The following is an 18385-nucleotide window of genomic DNA, read 5'->3' as shown; positions in this document are numbered from 1 at the left end:
GATCTTTATCTCACAAGGCTCTCATCTTCAGAGAGGCTCTTCCCCCTTGGGTACCTCCTCTAGTTTCTGCCCCCAAGTTCTTCCTCAGGCTCTACACCAGATTACAGATGCGGCATGCGTGTATTTTCAGTTCTTCAGTTGTGTCTGACTCTTTGCTACCTCATGGACTCTTCGGTCCATGGGATTTTTCCCCTGAAACAATACTGGAGTGTGTTGCCATTTCCTACACCGTGGGATCTTTTCCCAACCCAGGGATTGAACCCAAGTCCCCTGCATCTCCTACATTGGCAGGCGGATTCTTTACCACTGGGAAGCCCATATGTATGTAGCAGGTGGCAGGAAAAGGGAAGGGCTTTTTCCTATGTGATGCTGTAAGGTGCAGAGTCACAAAGGATGGCCTGGAGTTTGCCCTATGGGAAAGAATTCGGGCTTTTCAAAGCTCTAGGACTGCACAGGGCCAGGGAGGCAGTGTCTTCAGGACACCAGGAAAGAACATTGGGTAAAGGCCAAGTAAGAAGGAAAGGTCCTACCAAGACCTGGGAAGCAGGGCAGCCACTGCTTGAGCTGCTGCTGCTGCTGTTGCTGTCGCTTCAGTTGTGTCCGACTCTGTGCGACCCCGTAGATGGCAGCCCACCAGGCTCCCCCGTCCCTGGGATTCTCCAGGCAAGAACACTGGAGTGGGTTGCCATTTCCTTCTCCAATGCATGAAAGTGAAAAGTGAAAGGGAAATCGCTCACTTGTGTCCGACTCCTAGCGATCCCATGGACTGCAGCCGACCAGGCTCCTCCGTCCATGGGATTTTCCAGGCAAGAGTACTGGAGTGAGGTGCCATTGCCTTCTCCTACTTAACTGCATCTCAAACTCAAGTGTAGGTGGGAAGAGGAACTCAGGGTTAAGTGTATAACAGAAGCAGTTCTTTGTTAGGGGGAGTGAGGGCTACTGAAAAAGAAACAAGAACAAACCCTCCAGTTGTATGGAACTGTACCCTCACATGGAGAAGGCAATGGCACCCCCACTCCAGTACTCCTGCCTGGAAAATCCCATGGACAGAGGAGCCTGGTGGGCTGCAGTCCACGGGGTCGCTAAGAGTCGGACATGACTGAATGACTTCACTTTCACTTTTCACTTTCATGCACTGGAGAAGGAAATGGCAACCCACTTCAGTGTTCTTGCCTGGAGAATCCCAGGGACGGGAGAGCCTGGTGGGCTGCCATCTATGGGGTCACACAGAGTCAGACACGACTGAAGTGACTTAGCAGCAGCAGTACCTTCACAGTGCATGTTACTTCTTCTAGGCTCACCACCATCAGCCTTTCCTGGGAAAGATGGAGGGAAGCCCCGAGTATTGCACTTAGGCCTACAACACTGCTTAGAGGTCCTGTGGAATCGGACTTGGGTTCTTACATATGTAAAAAGCAATAATGATACTTCTTGTTGTTCAGTCACTAAGTTGTATCTGACTCTTTGTGACCCCATGGACTGCAGCATGCCAGGCCCTGCAGTCCTCCATTATTTCCCAGTGTTTGCCCAAATACATGTTCACTGAGTTGGTGATACTATCTAACCATCTCATCCTCTGCCACCTTCTTCTCCTCCTCCTGCCTTCAATCTTTCCTAGCATCAGTCTTTTCCAATGAGTCAGCTCTTTGAATCAGGAGGCCAAAGTATTGGAGTTTCAGCAACCAGGCCTTCCAATGAATATTCAGGGTTGATTTCCTTTAGAACTGACTGGTTTGATCTCCATGCAGTCCAAGGGACTCTCAAGAGCCTTCTCCAGCACCACAATTCAAAAGCATCAGTTCTTTGGCACTCAGCCTTCTTTATGGTCCAACTCTCATAGCCATACATGACTACTGGAAAAACCATAGCTTTGACTATAATGATACTAGCTCCTGGATAATTGTGAGGAGTATTTATATTTATACCCTGTGTACAATATAAGTGTAATGATTCTAGTTGCCAAATAAATGATAGCTAGCAGCCAAATCATTTAGTACACACACACACACACCCAGGCCTAGATCAGTTAAATTTGATCTTTGAGACTAAACAACATGTGGAGTTTTTTTGTTGTTGTTGTTGTTTTCCCTAAAGCTGCAACCTCTCCTTTCCTCCTCCAAGAGATTCATGGGTGCCAGAGATGCAAACTACTTATTAAATTCAAGCCACTAATTTTACAGAAGCTAGGGGAAACGCTGAGCAATGGGCTAAAAGATCACACAGATAGGTAGTTCCCTGAGCTGGTAAGGCCTCTGCTCGGGTGGGGGAGTTTACCCCACCTTTTATTATTGTGCCTAACACGGCAGAACTGAATAGGAAAGTTTTGTTTGTTTTGCGGGAGTCGAGGCGGCGTCAAGTGTCTAGTCCTGAACCGACTAGAGCGCAGCGGGTGCTGAAGTGCCCGGCGAGGATGCAGCAGGGCAGTGAGAAGCCCCGACTCCAGGCTTCCCTAGGCTCGCAGAACCTTGACCCCTGAGTCAGCGCCTCCCTCTTTCTGAGAGGCCTGTAAGATCTGACCTGCCGAGACCCTCTGAGCCACAGAGCAGATGGAGGACCCCTATAGCTCAAACAGTTGGCTTCTCAAGATTATGCGACCCACTCACGTCTCCCAGAAACCTACCCTAGACGAGGGGTCCAAGAAGACAGTTTTCTGACCCACCTCGGGCCCTGCCATTGGCTTTAACCCTTGGTCACCTGACTTATTCGAGCCAATAAGAGGTGACAAAATGAATACTTCCTCTTCCTATGTGGCGAAAGAGCCACTGTGCCCGCGTTTCTGGGACTCTGATTGGTCGCCCTCCCTCAACTCGCTAGTTTATTGGCCAGCGCGGCGAGACTGAAGTACGGCCGGGGTCTGAGGGCTGTGTCAGACAGCCCGGCTGCCATGGCGTCCTATTTCGATGAACACGACTGCGAGCCGTTGGATCGCGAACGGGATCCTCGAACAAACATGCTGCTGGAGCTTGCAAGGTGGGTGTGCGGGGCTGGGAGGTAGGGCCCACACAGCAGGTGTCTGGGCTGAGGCTGGCTGGAGAACGCGGATTATATGGGGCAGCAGTTTCTGGGTAAAACAGATAAATAATCTGCGGAGTTAATTCCGCAGTGAGATTCGGGGGGAAGTCGATAATTTCGGTCGTCCCTGGACGGACCAGGGCAAGGGAATCCTGGAAAAAGCGATCTGGAGTGTGGACGAGGGGGTGTCCGGACTGGAGGGCAGTAGGCTTTAGGAGGTACTGAAGTAGGCGGGTCATGGGGGCAGGGTAGAGGCCATGTGACTGTGAGTAGGTATATCCGTTAGGCACTTCAAGCACGGAAGCTACACTGCCACTTGGAGTCTGGCTTTATCGGGTCATTTCTGAGTGGCCCGAATAATTTCTCTCTCTTGTGTAAAACTGAAATAAACAGCCTGCAGGCTTGGGGTTGTCTGATGGCCTGGGGTTGTTTGATAGCTGCTGTAAGCCATTTCCCACTGTGCTTTTTATCTAGTGAGCACTACTCAGGGGTAGCTATTAATATGACTAGTCGGGCAGAGTATTTGTCTGTTAATGTTTAGTGGATTATGGGGGCAAAGATTCTTTGGTTCTGACCTTGCATCCTTCTTCCCAGGTCCCTTTTCAATAGGATGGACTTTGAAGACTTGGGGTTGGTAGTAGATTGGGATCACCACCTGCCTCCACCCGCTGCCAAGACTGCAGTTGAGAACCTTCCCAGGACAGTCATCAGGGGCTCTCAGGCTGGTGAGAACACAAAGTCTTTCCACTAATTCTTTGGGGCAGGTCTGCCAGACCGACCAACTCTGGAAGCCAGATTACAGTCTGGCCCTTCAGTTTTCCAGGTCAGGCTGGGGCAGGTGTGTCCTTCAGGAGTGGGAGCTGGGAGGTAGGGCCTGTGGCAGCTCTCCTGATTAGCACTCCCTCCTCAAGAGCTCAAGTGCCCCGTGTGTCTTTTGGAATTTGAGGAGGAGGAGACCGCCATTGAGATGCCTTGCCATCACCTCTTCCATTCCAACTGCATTCTGCCTTGGCTGAGCAAGGTACTGTTTCCTTTCTCCCAGCCCTCACCCTGCCTTGGGCCTAGTCCTCAAGCCTCTTCTGTTGATGAACCTTTGGGGTGGGGTGTGGGATCAGAGACGGGAGAGGGTAAGGGTAGGGAATTGGGAGCTGGGGATGGTTGTTTTGAGCTTATGAAAACCAGACGGGCTGGTACACTGCACTGCTTTTCTCAGACCAATTCCTGCCCTCTGTGCCGCCATGAGCTGCCCACTGATGATGACACTTATGAGGAGCACAAGCGAGATAAGGTAGGGGGCTGGGCAAGTGGAGGGGGTGGTCACAGGGCTCCCTGAGTCCCTGTTCCTGATGCCCTCATTCCCCACCTTAGGAGGCCTGAGTAGGCTCACACTCCGTGAGTCTGGCCACCTTCCCAGTGACTGTGGTGAGGGGCAAGGGCCTTGGCAATGTTCCTGCCCAAATGCTAGGGGCCTGAAAACAGTGAGCCAGCCCCACGATGGCTGCCCTATCCCTTCACCTGCAGGCCTTTGGGGATGGCCCCCGACCAGTGTGCACTCTTTGCTTCAGGCTCGCAAGCAGCAGCAGAAGCACCGCCTCGAGAACCTCCATGGAGCCATGTACACATGAGGCGGCTAGGGCTGGACACTGGTCCTCTGCAACATGTTCCTCTTGCATCTTGAGTTCTCATTAAAGGTTTCTTCATTTATCCTGCTGCTGCATTGCTCTCAGGCCTGGGCAGGGGCTCCTGCCTGGATCTTCCATTGGATCTCTACTGGGATGGGGTCCTAAACTGTGGAAGGTCCCAGGCTGGGTATCCCTCCCTACCAAGCCTGCTGGCCTGAGGATAATAGGGCCCAGGTCAAGAACCTGGCTACCAGACCAGCCACAGCCTGGGCCTACGTGTCTGTGGTTGGAAGACAAAATGTGTCAGGCAGGGCACCTAGTAGTGACGTAAATATGGTAACCAAAAACTAGCTAACATTTCTCCCTTCCCACTGCAATCTTTAGTCAGTGTTAGATCCCCAGGGCTTTCTTTAGCTTCATTGCAGATTGCTTCTAACATTTTCAAGTTATTCTCAAGTTATCTTCTGTACTCCATCCTTCGTCATATCCCTTAGTCTGGAATCAGTCTTCAAGCCAGACAATTGAGCAGGGTGAAAAAAAGTGAAAGTGTTAGTTGCTCAGTCATATCTGACTCTGCGACCCCATGGACTATAGCCCACCAGGCTCCTCTGTCCATGAATTCTCTAGGCAAAAATATTGGAGTGGGTAGCCATTCCCTTCTCCAAGGGATCTTTCCAGCCCGGGGACTGAACTGGGGTCTCCTGCACTGCAGGCAGATTCTTTACCGTCTGAGCCACTAGGGAAGCCCCTGAGCAGGGTAGGAAGTGTGAAATAATCAGGTCAGCTCTTCAGATTGTTTAGAGGCCCAGAAAGGGCTTCAGGCCCTTCAGGGGTACTTGGATAGCACTTGGCATCCTTTGTTCTTGGCAGCTCTGCTCGATGGGCACTCAGGACCCTCCCTGTGGGCAGGGGCTTTCTCCCATCCTTTGTCCAGGGGAAGCTGTTTTGCATAAGGCCCTCTTCCTTTCTTCAGAACAGACTACAAACATGCAAATTAGAATTCTTTTAATAGATATATATAAAAAAAAAGTACTAAAATACCCACGTGGTTCTGCTGTGTTATTTGCCCTAAAGAAAGGGGCAGAGTGAAGAATCCCAGTGCAGTTCAGTGGGCCCATAGGGGGCCTTCCCATAGACTAAGGAGTGCTCACCCCCACCCCCGAGACTGGTAGCCCTCTCGCTGTTCCCAGCCCCCAATTCCTGCAGCAGGAGACCCCAGTGGTCCAGCCTTGGCACTGAGGGAGTAGAAGGCACCTGAAGGGCTGGCTGGGTGAATGACACGTGACCTTTAAAACAAAGACAACACTGCGGTGTGGGGAGCGGGCTGTGTGGCTTGGGCAGCCTGCCAAGAGGCCCGCTCCTCTATGGCACAGGTGTGGGATGGCCCCTCCTCCAGGAGCGAGGCAGCCTGTGTCCCAGCAGAATACTTTTCACAAAATCGGGTTTTTTTGGTACAAAAGAAATGCAAAGGAGATGCGGGGAGCTGCGGAGGCAGGGCCAGCCACTCTCCCCAGACCTCAGATCATGGCGACACTCTCAGGACTACAGTTGAGGTGGGTGGAGGTGCTGCTGCTCCCAGAGGACTTGCAGGCCCGGCCAGGGGTGGGCTGCAGCGCGGCCACCAGTGTGTCCGAGGAGACCGCCCCAAACTCATAGCTGAAGGTGCCGTAGAAGATGAGAATGTCAATGACGAACACCCACTCACACAGGGCTGCCCCATGCTGCAGCTGAGAGCTCTCGTGGATGAAGAAGACCCCACCTGGGAGGGGGCTAAGGAAACGTCTGGGAGGAGGTATGGGAGCCTGGTGACACCCTTCCTGCCTTCCTGGATATAGGCTGGGGCAGAGGACCAAGTCTCACCTCCCAGGAGTAGGGGGCAGAAGACCAGACTGGGCAGGGGTGTCTGTTCCCCCCGCACCCCCAGCATCCTGGGTGGTAGAGGGTCTGGGCTACAGGAGGAATTCTTGGCCATCCCATCCTGGAAGGATACTGAGGATCAGAGTGACAAAGGCGATGGTTGCCAGCACAATCCGCAGGTAGGCCACAGCCAGGTCCTGGGGGGCCGTGGCCCCGTGGTAGGAGAGGGCACAGTGCAGGCAAACGAAGAGCAGGCCAGCAGTGAAGGCTACACCGGTTCCGACATAGTGCAGAGACTTAGCGTGGTCCACCTGGGCCCAGAGAGGGAGCACAGATCAGCCCCTCCCCTCCACCTCTTCATCCCCTGCCCCCATCGCTGTCCCTCTAGAGGAAGCTGAAAGGCCGGCAGGCGGGTGTACCTGGAAGTTTCCCACCACCACCAGACCCGCAGCATTGGTGCAGCCTGTGATGAGCGTTGTGGTGTTGACCCAGGAATGACGGCTCTGTTCCAGGAGCTGCCCATAGCGCAGGAGGCAGATCAGGGCCACTGGGGGAGGAGAGCACAGCGGGGGCCGGCTCTGGCACCTTCTCTGGCCCTGACCCAGCCCAGCTAGCTTTCCCCAGATGCTCTGAGGGCCGGAAGAGAATGGACAGGCAGGGGGTGTGCTATACCAGGGTGGCTGTGTGGGAGTCAGCCTTGGGCCTTCATGGAATGGAAGTGAAGTGGCCCCGCTGGCCTTAGCCCTTGGTGCGGTGGGCTGCACAAAGCCAGGGCTTCCTGGGGAGTGGAGGTGAGGGTAGGCGGACTGGGTGGGGTGGTGATGGGGCGCCGAGGGCACAACTCACCCATGAAAGCACCCAGGTTGCCAATGAGGCTGAAGAGGCAGCTCTCAGGGGGGTACGAGCCACACTTGCTGAGAGGAGGGGGTGGGGACAGAGTGAGAGGGGCAGAAGCACTGGAAAGCCCCCCTCCTGGCCCACTTGCTCTCTCTAGCCTTATCTGCACCTGTTCCTTTACAGGCCAGACCCTGATGGATAAAGGCCAGTGTCTCATACAAACAAGTGGCCCCAGGCTGACCACACCTCCCCCTAAGGCAGAGCGCTGGGTGTTTGCTGGAGTTGGGAGAGCCCAGGATTGCCAAGTGGACCCCAAGGCTCCCTGGGATCCCTGAGACTGTTAAGGTCCACAGTGGGTCTGACTTCCCTTATGCCAGGGCTTAGGCTGGGCAGAGAGCTGGAACCTAAATCTAGGTGCCTCCACTCACTAGCTGAGGGACCTGGATGGATGACATAGCACAGTCTCAGTTTCCTTGCCTATAAAGTCGTGAAAACAATAGCTGCCTCAATGCTGGGAAGGTGAAATGACCTTAGGTGGGTAAAGGATTCAGTGCACAGCCTGGCTCATCCTAAATGGTAAGCAGTATTGGCATATGTGCTCTTAATGGAATTATTATTTCTGGGACCCAGGGACATGCCTTGGCTTGAGACACTTGGTTGGGAGTCTAGCTGGGCCTTGGGTCTCTGTGACCTGCCAGGTCTCTAGGCCTCACCTGATGAGGGGGATGTCATCCAGGGTGCAGCAGGTCTTGGGGCCCCCTTGCTCCGTGGGGTCAGGAGAGCAAGATTCGTTGTAAGACCTGGCAGGTAGGACAGAGCATAGCCTGGGGGGAAGGGGTTCCCTCAGGTCTCTGGGAGACACCCTCCCAGACCTCCCTTGGCAGGGGCAGAAGAGCCCACTTCCCAGGACCCCCCGAGACAGAAGCCAAAGGGGCAAATGACAGTGGGAAGCAGGTAGGTGGGCACGAAGCCATGCCTGGGGAGGGGGCAGGCGCTGCCAATGTCAGAGAAGAGCAGTGAGGCCCAGTGTCTCCGTCTGGCTCGAGGCAGCCCCGGCCCAAGAGGGAACAGAGATGAAGGGAGCTTTAGAGTGAGGCTGTCTGTAGAGTGCGCCATACCAGTTCTCCACGGGGCACACGTGGTGGTTCATCACGGCCATGGCATACCTGCGGGAGCACAACTGTCACCCCGCCCCACGACGCGCCCAGCCTTCCCCCACCGACTCTTCCTTCATTCAGTCTCACTCTCCTTTCTGGGGGCTTGAGTTGGGGTGGCCCTGCGGCCCGACGCTACTCTAGAGAACCCACAGCCTAGTCCCAATTCTGGAAGTTACCCCAGCTAGAAGTGTGTCTGTCCGCGCCACCCTGCTGGACAGCAGTGGTGCCAGCTTGTCCCAAGGGGCTGTGGGCCCAGGCGCCAGGCCAGGCTCTGGAGACAGCCGGAGTGACCCTGGGTACCACCCTGGAGCCTGCCACAGGACAAGGGGGCTTTCTATGTGCCATCAGGCTCCTGTTGGGTCCTGGCTGGGCCCTGTCCCTCACATTTTGTCTCCTCGTTGCCTTCCCCCCATCCCCCTCCGTACTCACACAGTCCATAGGCCAGTGATGGAGAATGCTGACAGGCTGACAGGAAGGAGGATCCAGGCGGTCATGAGGGAGGGAAGCCAGGGTGGTGGTGATGGGGAGGGGGGGGAGGACAAGAGGTAGCAGGAGAAGAGGGGATGGGCCGGCAACCTTAAGATACTTCGTCAAAACCATCGGCTGCCCGGGCCTGGTGAAGAGAGACAGGTCAAAGTCCAGGGTCTAGTGACTGGCCAAAGCCGGTGCGGGGGAGAGAAAGGTGGTCAGCACCAGACGCAGGGCTCCCTCTGCGGCTCTGAGCGCCCACGCTTGGGGCTGAGCCCCCACCACAACGTGGACACCCTCCGGCATTCACCGGGGGTCCTCCGCGTTCCAGCCAGATGTTCAGACGCCGCGGGGCCCTAAGCTCTGGAAAGGAAGCCACCCTCCCTGGCCTGAGGGTCCTGGACTGGGAGGGGGTCTGCAGTCAGGACAGTCCCGAGCGGGTCACGCCAAGAAAAGCCTGCGAGGGGGTCCGGGACTGGGCGGAGAGGCAGCGGGGCGCAGGCAGCTAGCTACCTGAGCGCCGGCGCCGCGGGGAAGGGGCGGGTTCACGCGGTAAGCCCACCCTGGTCCCCTGCCCGCCCGCCTGCGCGCCCGCAGCCCACGGCCCGCAGTCCCCAGCACCTGCGCCTTCGCAGGTGATCTCTGGAGGTCTAGAGGAGGAAGGGGCCCCAAACGCACCTCCCCGGAGCGTCCCGCCGCCGCGTCCTGCTCGGCCCCCGCGTGGCGCCGTCCCCGGCTGCGGCCCTCGGAGCGACCCTGAATGGTTTAAAGGGCCGGGCAGCCCCGCCCCCAGCGCGCCGGGCCGAGCCGCGCCGCCAGCCGGGACTTGGAGTCCGCACCAGCCCCGCCCCAGCGCCGCAAACCGAGCCGGGAACTACAGTTCCCGAGTCCCCGCGCCCGCGTCATGCGGGAACGGTGGGTGGTGCCCCGACTTAGGGGGAACCTGGGCTCTGTGGGCGGTGGCGTGGGACCCCAGCCGGGGAGCATCTGATGCGGAGATACCAAAAGGATAACCCCATCTTCCCTGCTCCTGTGGTGGAAGCTTCGGAAGGCGGGAAGCTCCGGGTTCTGCACCTCCTTCCAGCTGCACCTGTGATTGTCACTGCACACGTGGCTAAAGGATGCCTTCCTTCGCCGCCGCCGGGCACATTTTGCAACCTGGACTGGCCGACGGGGACTTCGGACAGCCTCCCTCAGTGTGGCGCCCCGTGCCTGCCTCTGTCCAAGGCGAGGCCGGTCTGCAGAGCAGAGAGGACAAAGCCCTGGCTGTTCCTTAAGAAATTCTAGCGCCCTGCATTTGGCTTCTGCTTTCCTCGGACTCAGCAAAGTCTGGAGGAGAGCTACGTTCATCAGATACATTTTATTTTCAAGGGTACAAGTATACAAGTATACGGAGTACCGTCCAGAAGTCAGCGTCCAAAACATGTTTCCTGACTGCTGAGCACTGGCTTGAAACAATATCCATTCTAAGGACACCCCCATGGCCAGGGGTTGGGAGGGAAATGAGGAGAGGAAGGCTGGAGATCCAGAGCAATATGGGAAAAAGCAAACAGGATAGTGTGATAAATTACCCAACAGCTTCACCAAACTTTATGTTGACTGGAAAAAAAAAAAAAAAGCACAACCCAAAAGTTGAGAATTGTGTTTTATTTGGCAAACTTTCTAAGGATTCCAACCGGGAAGGGAGCCTCTCAGATAGCTCTGTGGAAGTGCTCCAAAGAGGCAAGGGAGAAGTGAGGATATAAAGGAGATTACAAAAAGCAGGTAGTTGGAATATCAAAAGCTTTACTGTTAATTAAAGACTAGTAACCAGACATAATGAATTTAGTGTTTTTCTTTGTATGGGAAGATACAAGAGTCTGGGCACATTGAAAGCATTCCTTTGATATGCACCTCAACTATCTGGGGCCAATAGCCAGCTTTTCTCCACCTTGAATACCCTCAGGGTGCAGTTGGGGGTGGCTACAGTGGCTACTGCCTTGATGGCCACATCCTTTGTTTACTGATAGGGCAGGTGACACTCCATACACACTTTAAGGCCAAGAGTGCCCTCTTGGACATTGTTTTCATGATTAAAACGGCAGGAAAGTACTCAAACTGGCAGTCCAGCATCTGTTGGAGTCCCTATGAGGCAACACTGGGGCCCACAGACCTTTACTGAAGGGAGCATTGTGCCCATGCTGCCAGGAACCAGGGAGCTTAAATTCAGCAGGACTGGTGAGGCAAAGGTAATAGTCAGAAATGGCCTTGGACTGTGGGGGAAATGGAGTAGTTACACTACACTGGACAATGGCTTGAGGAAGGAGAAACCTTTCTGAACCTGCTGCTGCTGCTAAGTCGCTTCAGTCGTGTTCGACTCTGTGCGACCCCATAGACCGCAGCCCACCAGGCTCCCCTGTCCCTGGGATTCTCCAGGCAAGAACACTGGAGTGGGTTGCCACTTCCTTCTCCAATGCATGAAAGTGAAAAGTGAAAGGGAAATCGCTCAGTCGTGTCTGACTCTTAGCAACCCCATGGACTGCAGCCTACCAGGCTCCTCCGCGCATGAGATTTTCCAGGCAAGAGTACTGGAGTGGGTTGCCATTTCCTTCTCCGTTTCTGAACCTAGTGGAAGGTAAAAATGGAACCAGGAAACCTGTTGGAGGACCCTCTTCCAAACTGCATTAGGGTAAGTAGTTAAAACCGGGTCAAGAAGCATGGTGGTGCAGAGCGACCCTGTACAAGAACACCTGGCTGAAGAACCAGGGAGGTATAAAACCAGTCCGCCTTCTGCTGGCCAGGCTTTGTGCCCCAGGACAAAGGAGTGCCTCTGTCTAATTTATCGAGATCACCATCTTCTTGCCCAGGGGTGTTCCCCTGGGAGCAGGCACTTTTTCTCATCTGCCCAATAGTGCCGTGAGCCGTCAGCATTTCCTACCTCTTTGGAAGCTTGGCGATTCTTAATCAACACTTACTATCTCCTGTTGAGTTGGGTTTGCGTTCCTTTTTAGCCTTGATTGTGGGGAAGGCCCGGGAGGACTACTCAGGTTCTAAACTGGCTATTTTATCCTAAAGTGGGGGTAAGGCAAGCACTCCAGAGCCTTGACAAGGAGGCAGATTTGGCTTAATACAACAATCTGAGTAGTCTCTAGAACAGAGCATTAGCCCAAGACAGAAGGGCTCTTCAAGGGATGCTGATAGGGATGAGTTGCGTATCAGTAGAAAGTAGGACCAGATGTCTTTAAAAGGCCCTTCCAGTTCCAATGCCATGTGAATCTACTTGTTATGCTCCAACCAGGACGGTCCTTAAAATAGTCAGGCAGAACAAGAGATGAGATTTTCAGTGCTGATTCTGTGCTGAATGACTTTAGGGCAGCACATAGTCTTCACTTCCCTATGTACACAAGTGATTTCACAACTCTTGGCAAAAACAGTGCTTATAAAAATAGTACGTTTATTGGTTAAAAAGAATACTGTATTTGCAAAGTACCTTCCTTCAAGGATTTTCAAATAAATTTGCAACATGTCATTTTATTCATCCACACAGCAGGAACATTGGAAATGAGAAAACAGAACAAAGTATGGCTTCTGATACGTTATACAACCAGTGCAACCAGTTCCTCATTCTGGTGGCCCTGGGAAGGCAGAGGGGCCATTCACTCTCTTCCCTTCTGGCATCACTCCACCTCCTGGGGAAATCTGGGGTGGGTGCCTGTGGTTTCTTGGTCATATGATTCCTCAGGGACAGGATAGGAATTCAATGAGGGAACTTAAAAGGTTTCAGATAACTGTCAACATTCCATGATGCTCCTCCCCAAAGAAGGCTCAGAGGTAGGAAAGCCACCTGTCCTTACTCTTCTGTCTGCAAAAGGCTGCATTTACATTTGCGAACCAGTTGGGGACCCCACCTTACCACCAACAGATGGTGCCACATGCACAGTAAGCTGGATACCCACCACTCCAAAGGGTTTCTTCCAGTTTCGTGGGCTAATCTCTGCATGGCAGTGCCCCTGGGAGTGGACCAGTGGAGATGGAATGTCCCTTTAAGGCTTGTCCAGAGACAGAAGCATTTCTTATTGCCCACACTGGTCCCACTGGCTGGTTTCCTACTCTCATTCAGGACAAAAAGCTTTACGTTCTCCTTTTCCCATCTTGTATTACATTCTTCAAAGACTTCCATCCTTGCCAGCTGGCTGGAACTCAAGTGTTAGTGTTTACTCTCGCACAGGCCCAACCCCCTGCAAATCCAGCTTCCTTCTATTAGTAACATCACCCACTGTGGCCCAGGACACACAATGCCTTAACATCCAAGGCTTAGCCTCAGTAAACGAAGAACGCTTCATTCTGGATGAACGTGAAATATGCTTATTAGGCTCCCAGACTTTTTTTTCCCCAGGCGGCTGAGATTATATCTAATCAAAAAAGTGCTGATCCTGAAGCAATCTGCCAGAAAGTTAGTCTAATGCTGCAGCCAGTGCACAAAACAGCAGGGACAGTCCTCTTTGAGGCAGCTCTAGGGCCTCTGGGAAATGCCCTGGAAACTGCTCCTTGAGGGCAAGGCACCAACAACTGGAAATAGCTGAAAAGACATCAAGAGGCAAGTCCAGTAAATATACTAGAGAGTATGACACCATCTTGGACTGCAGTGAGGGGCGAGAAGCAATGAGCGGAGCTCTAAGGCTGTCGATGGGCTGAGAGCTGTCAGTAGAGAAGCGTTTCGGACACCTCAGGAGCCATAGCAGCATCACCACCACTAGGCCTGCCCTGAAGGCCAGCCTCTCATTTAAGTACCAGGCTTAGTACTTCCTGTAGTTGTGCAGCGTAAACTAGCTAACAGTTAGAATGCTTTCTTGGGTGGAAGATATTTTATATGCACTGGATTAGCAAAGCGCCTCAACAACAGGTTTACACATGAGATGTTCCCATCAGTCTCTTACCTGAGAGTGTGAGGATTACACAGTCAACACACAGAAGGACAGAATTGGTACATGATTCTCACAACACAGGGCTGGAAGCTAAACTCTAGAGCTCATGCCCCCATGGACTTGTTTCTAAATTCTATAATAAATCCAGGAAAACAGGCCATCCAGCTATGAGAAGACAAACCCAAAAAAGTATTTCCAGACTAGGAAGCCTAAGAGTTTTGGTGAAATCCTATGTCCAAGTCAGAAAATCAGCTGAAGAGCTGCAAGACTAAAATGCCTGGTGCTCTGAGCTGCAGGAAGACAGGGGACAGAGTATGGCGCAGTCTCCTTGACCTGGGCGGCTCTGGAGGGTAGTTAACCTTAAGAGTCAAAAGGCACTTCCAGCCTGGCCGAATGGGGGCAGACTTGCTGAAAGAGAACTGAGCCCAGGACCGGCTAGTTTAAGGCATTGACTTTGGGCCAGCTCTGCGAGTCAGGATCATGCTGGTCCTTGTCTGCCTTCACAACCAGGCCCTTCTAATTTATCCACCTCACTCATCTTCCCAGCAAGCTGTGACTTGCTGCATTTTAATAATGTAGTTGAAGTACATTGCCCCGTTTCTGAGCTGGTAGATTTTCAGGGCTGTAGGGCACAAACAAAAATGCCCTTAGATGTCCTTTACGAGAAAAGTTGCTGAGAGGGACCAGCCAGACTGATCTTGAGACCCTGAGGTGAAACCTCTGGGGCAGGAGGAGTGTTGGTCTGAAGAAGTCCCAGTGCTCATGGGCTCACTTAAATCCCATACTTCAAGTCACTGAGTTTAGGCCCATTTGCTGGAAAACCAGAGGCTTGGAACCGTCGTGTACGGGACGGCTGGTGGATTTCTCAGACCTTAGTCCAACCCTCGTTAGGAAGAATGTTCGCTTCAGTGAAAGCAGTGATTTCCTGGTATCTTTAGTATTAGGGTGTCTTAGGAGTTTTATATACTCTTGGGAGGTAGCACAGGAGAGAGAAGAGAGCAGGGGAAGGGAAGATGAAAGAGGCTTGCTTAGCTCCCTCCAGGACACTTTTCAGGCTCCCCTCCTTTTCCCAACTAGGGCTCCAAGTGAAAGAGGAACTGTTAGTTGCTAAGTCTTGTCTGACTCTTTTACGACCCCATGGACTGTAACCTGCCAGGATCCTCTGTCCGTGGAATTCTCCAGGCAAGAATACTGGAGTAGGTTGCCATTCCCTTCTTCAGGGGATCTTCCTGACCCAGGGAATTGAATCCGGGTTTCCTGCATTGCAGGCGGATTCTTTACTGTCTAAGCCCTAGGGCTCCAAACAGGCAATAATTGCTCATTTTGATTTTGCCTTTGTACGTACATTCAAGACTGTTAAATCACATTTGGAAACACAGTTTCTGGCTTGTTTTGATAGTTCTCCTTTAGCCTGAGCACAGATGGCCTGTTCACAGCTAGGGATCAGGTGGGAAGCTGGAATTATGTAGTCCTAGCCCAGGAGGTTTTGCGGCAAAAAATCCTCACAGTTGAGTTCTGGCATCATCTTTCGAGACTGGGCGAAGTGATGGAGCATGGGAGAAACCTGCAAAAGCCATGTAAGGGGAGGGAGACATGCTTGCAAGTAGGCATCAAAGGAGGTCTCCCTTGACTGGTATCAGAATTACTGGGAGAGCTTGCCAGAAAGGCAGAGGCCAGAACCTCCACATCCAAAATCCTTAGCAGCTAAAGGTGGGAGGTCGGGGTGGGGGTGGGGAATGGATGCGACTGATGCATTGGGAGACAAGATGAATGAAAGAAGAGAACAAAGAAACGCCAGAAAAGATCTCGGAAACGCAGACATAGAAGTGAACAGGAGGTACAGAAGTAAGGAGCTATAAAATAGCAAACAGGGCTCAAAGAGCTGGGTGGAGTAGCAGCGGCCAGGTGCCCTGGGGAACGTGACCTTGGTGAGAAAGCAGCACTTTGGCACAGGGTTTCATAAACCCAACTCTCCCCGGAGTCTTTGCTTCCACAAAACCAAGCTAACCAAACAAAATTCTCAAATTTTCAGAATATTAGGCTGGTCAAATGGGCCAACATAGAAGAAAAAATGGCTATGAGGGAGATGGCCAGGTCCAGTCCCTGTGACACCCTTTTCCTGTGGATGGGGGTACAGGGGTGTCTTGAGATCAGCTCAGACTGGTCCCTGCACCCCCAAACTAGGGATGGCTCCCTGGGCAGCGACTCCAGTCTGTTCAGTGTCGGCTCTGGCGCTTTGCAATCTCCTCCTGGATGCGCAACTTGAGGGCCTCTCGCATGAGTGGCTCCAGAGGCGTGTGAGCTGACACCTCCTCGCTCACCCTTCCTGGATCATCATCCTACGTGGAGGAAGAGTCAGGAAGCTCAGGGCCCAGCCTCTTCTGGAAAGGTGGCCTGCCCTGTCCCTAGACAACACTCTCACAGATCTCCGTGGGACTCACAACTTCTTGCCAGTGCCTGCCATTGCCCAGGTGTCCCCTTAATAGTGATTCTCGACCATGGGCCATGTGCCCTTCCCATCGCCCACTGAGAAGCACTGTGTGATGGGAGTGCCTTGTGCTCAAAAGCATCGCCCAGCAGTTTGTGCTCCCATGTGGGACAGATACTTCCCACCAGTCCCTGAGGAAAACAGTGGCTCCGGGTGTCACAGTGATTTCCACCACGGCCCAGGACCCTCAGGCTGCAGCTGTTTCCACCAGGCGTACCTGATACACGATAACTGAGGTGATGTCTCCGCTGTCCGCCTCATACTCTAAGCAGAAAAGCTGATGGCCAGGAGGCTCTGGCTCAGAGCTGCCACTACTGCTGCTTTCACCGGACTCCTCACAGTCTGGGTTGCTTGGGTGGGTAGAGCCATCTGGAGGGATGAACCAGAATGAGAGGGAAGAAAGGAAGGCTTCTGGAACCCTTGCCCAGAGATGATACAGGAAAACAGACTGTAAAGAAAACCCCAGACTTCTCTGGTGATCCAGTGGTTGGGAATCTGTCTGCCAAAGCAGGGGACAACAGGTTCGATCCTTGGTCCGGGAAGATCCCACATGCCTCAGGCCAACTAAGCCTGTGCACTCTAGAACATAACTACTGAGCCCTGTGTTCTACAGTCCGAGCCCCAAAACAAGAGAAGTTACTGTAATAAAAAGCCAAAGCATTGCAAGTAGAGAGGAGCCCCTGCTCACTGGAACTAGAGAAAGTCCGTGGGCAGCAACGAAGACCCAGCACAGCCAAAAATAAATAAAATTAAAAAAAGAAAAAAGCTGAATTTAGGGGGAAAAAAAAGCACCAGTCTTCTCATGGACCCAGAATGTGTGTGTGAAATGTGCCGCCTATCAGGGATTTTATTCACCTTTGCACCTCTGCACAGTCACATCACACAGGAGGTACACAACACACATCTGTCTACAGTGTTGGAAGGTGGTAGAGAGGTGGACTGTGCTCTCCCTGGGTTCAAATCCAGGCTCTGCCATTTACTTCCTTGAGATTTCAGGCAAGTTGCTGAACCTCTCTGTATCCGTTTTGCAGACTGTGAAACACAAATGATAATGGTTCCCATCTTATGGGGTCCTCTGAAAGCTAAATGAATGAAATGTATACAACCTCTAAAGGCACTCTTAGGGAAGATCAACAAATTTAGCATCATATGTTATCTACTGTAATTGCTGGGTCGAAATGAAGCTGGGGAAAAAAGGCCATTAAGTTGGTTTGGGCTTCATTCCACAAGTATGTCCTTGTCGCCTAGAGCAGCGCCAAACTTTTTTTCTGTTAGGTGACGGGAATACGAAAATAGTGTGGTGGAGAGGAAGCGAAAGACAACTTCTTGCCGACTCCCAGCTTTGTCCGGTAATAGTGATGCTTAACTTGAGCCCTCTCTGTTCTACGGGGAGAACCACTAGCGGCGATTGGGGACCATCGAGGTTGCTGTTCCGAGAAGGGACGAGGTGAACTGAGCCTTGGAGGCTAAGAAGTAGCTTTTTCCCATATAGGAAAGAAGAGTGCACTGAGGCTGAGCCAGGGCCAAAAGAGCGCGCGGGCTCGAGGAAGCAGGCGGGTGGGCGGCCTCACCTCGGTGTCGCGGCAGGTACACTTGCAGATCGGGCTTTCGGGGCCGAGTGGGCGCAGGCGTGTGCCGCCTCCTCGCCTTCTCCTTGGCCGCCTGCTTCACCTTCTTGTCGTAGTCGTCCCTGCGGGGAGCCGAGCGGGAGTCAGGGACGGCCGGGTCAGGCCAGGCCGGGGCTGGCGCCGGTGGCGCGGGGCGGGGCGGTACCGGGCGAGCTGGTTCCGTCGGATGTGGTGCACGAAGCCGTGGCTCATGTCCAGTCGCCCTCCAGGCTTGCAGCAGAGTCCCGACCCGGGACTTGGCGCCGCTTCCATCTTAACCCCTGTGCGCGGAGCCGCCGCCGTCCCTGCCTAAAGGCCCCCAACGGTCACCCTCCCGCCCCGAGAGCTCAGCACCGCCCCTCGCTCGACTTTCGGCCACTAGCCGTGACGTCGGGAAAAGGAGGGCAGGGCCGAGCTTCTCTGTGCGCAGAGT

General features: G+C 53.4%; 3 protein-coding genes across 8 annotated transcripts; 1 reads left to right on the top strand and 2 right to left on the bottom strand.

Moving 5' to 3' along the window:
• Window positions 1-2840: 2840 nt before the first annotated feature.
• Window positions 2841-4716, top strand: RNF181 (ring finger protein 181). Of its 2 annotated transcripts, none has more exons than XM_010810056.3 (5): window positions 2841-2970; window positions 3607-3737; window positions 3924-4033; window positions 4226-4300; window positions 4534-4716. In XM_010810056.3, exons 1-5 carry the CDS (start codon window positions 2885-2887, stop codon window positions 4699-4701), a joined length of 570 nt encoding a protein of 189 aa, XP_010808358.1. In that variant the 5' UTR covers window positions 2841-2884; the 3' UTR covers window positions 4702-4716. The 2 variants fall into 2 exon arrangements, with proteins under 2 accessions (XP_010808358.1, NP_001029682.1); NM_001034510.2 differs by having other exon boundaries at window positions 2844-2970; window positions 4578-4716.
• Window positions 4717-5096: 380 nt separating this feature from the next.
• Window positions 5097-9695, bottom strand: TMEM150A (transmembrane protein 150A). Of its 4 annotated transcripts, none has more exons than NM_001193030.1 (8): window positions 9632-9695; window positions 8915-9098; window positions 8447-8494; window positions 8042-8128; window positions 7338-7405; window positions 6911-7038; window positions 6625-6802; window positions 5097-6393 (listed from the first exon to the last, which is right to left on the bottom strand). In NM_001193030.1, the coding sequence occupies exons 2-8, from the start codon at window positions 8977-8979 to the stop codon at window positions 6152-6154; spliced, it is 816 nt and encodes a 271-aa protein (NP_001179959.1). In that variant the 5' UTR covers window positions 8980-9098; window positions 9632-9695; the 3' UTR covers window positions 5097-6151. The 4 variants fall into 4 exon arrangements, with proteins under 4 accessions (NP_001179959.1, XP_059747207.1, XP_059747206.1 ...); XM_059891224.1 differs by having other exon boundaries at window positions 5623-6393; window positions 8042-8152; window positions 9632-9693; XM_059891223.1 differs by having other exon boundaries at window positions 5623-6393; window positions 8305-9098; window positions 9632-9693.
• Window positions 9696-12365: 2670 nt separating this feature from the next.
• C11H2orf68 (chromosome 11 C2orf68 homolog) lies at window positions 12366-18317 on the bottom strand. Of its 2 annotated transcripts, none has more exons than XM_005212803.5 (4): window positions 18119-18317; window positions 17917-18035; window positions 16563-16714; window positions 12366-16196 (listed from the first exon to the last, which is right to left on the bottom strand). In XM_005212803.5, the coding sequence occupies exons 1-4, from the start codon at window positions 18223-18225 to the stop codon at window positions 16074-16076; spliced, it is 501 nt and encodes a 166-aa protein (XP_005212860.1). In that variant the 5' UTR covers window positions 18226-18317; the 3' UTR covers window positions 12366-16073.
• Between the last annotated feature and the right edge of the window lie 68 nt (window positions 18318-18385).

Source organism: Bos taurus, chromosome 11 (genome assembly GCF_002263795.3).
Source record: "Bos taurus isolate L1 Dominette 01449 registration number 42190680 breed Hereford chromosome 11, ARS-UCD2.0, whole genome shotgun sequence".
Taxonomy (NCBI): Eukaryota; Metazoa; Chordata; class Mammalia; order Artiodactyla; family Bovidae; genus Bos; species Bos taurus.
Note: the sequence above shows the minus strand (reverse complement) of the source record. Positions and strands in the feature narration are given on the sequence as shown.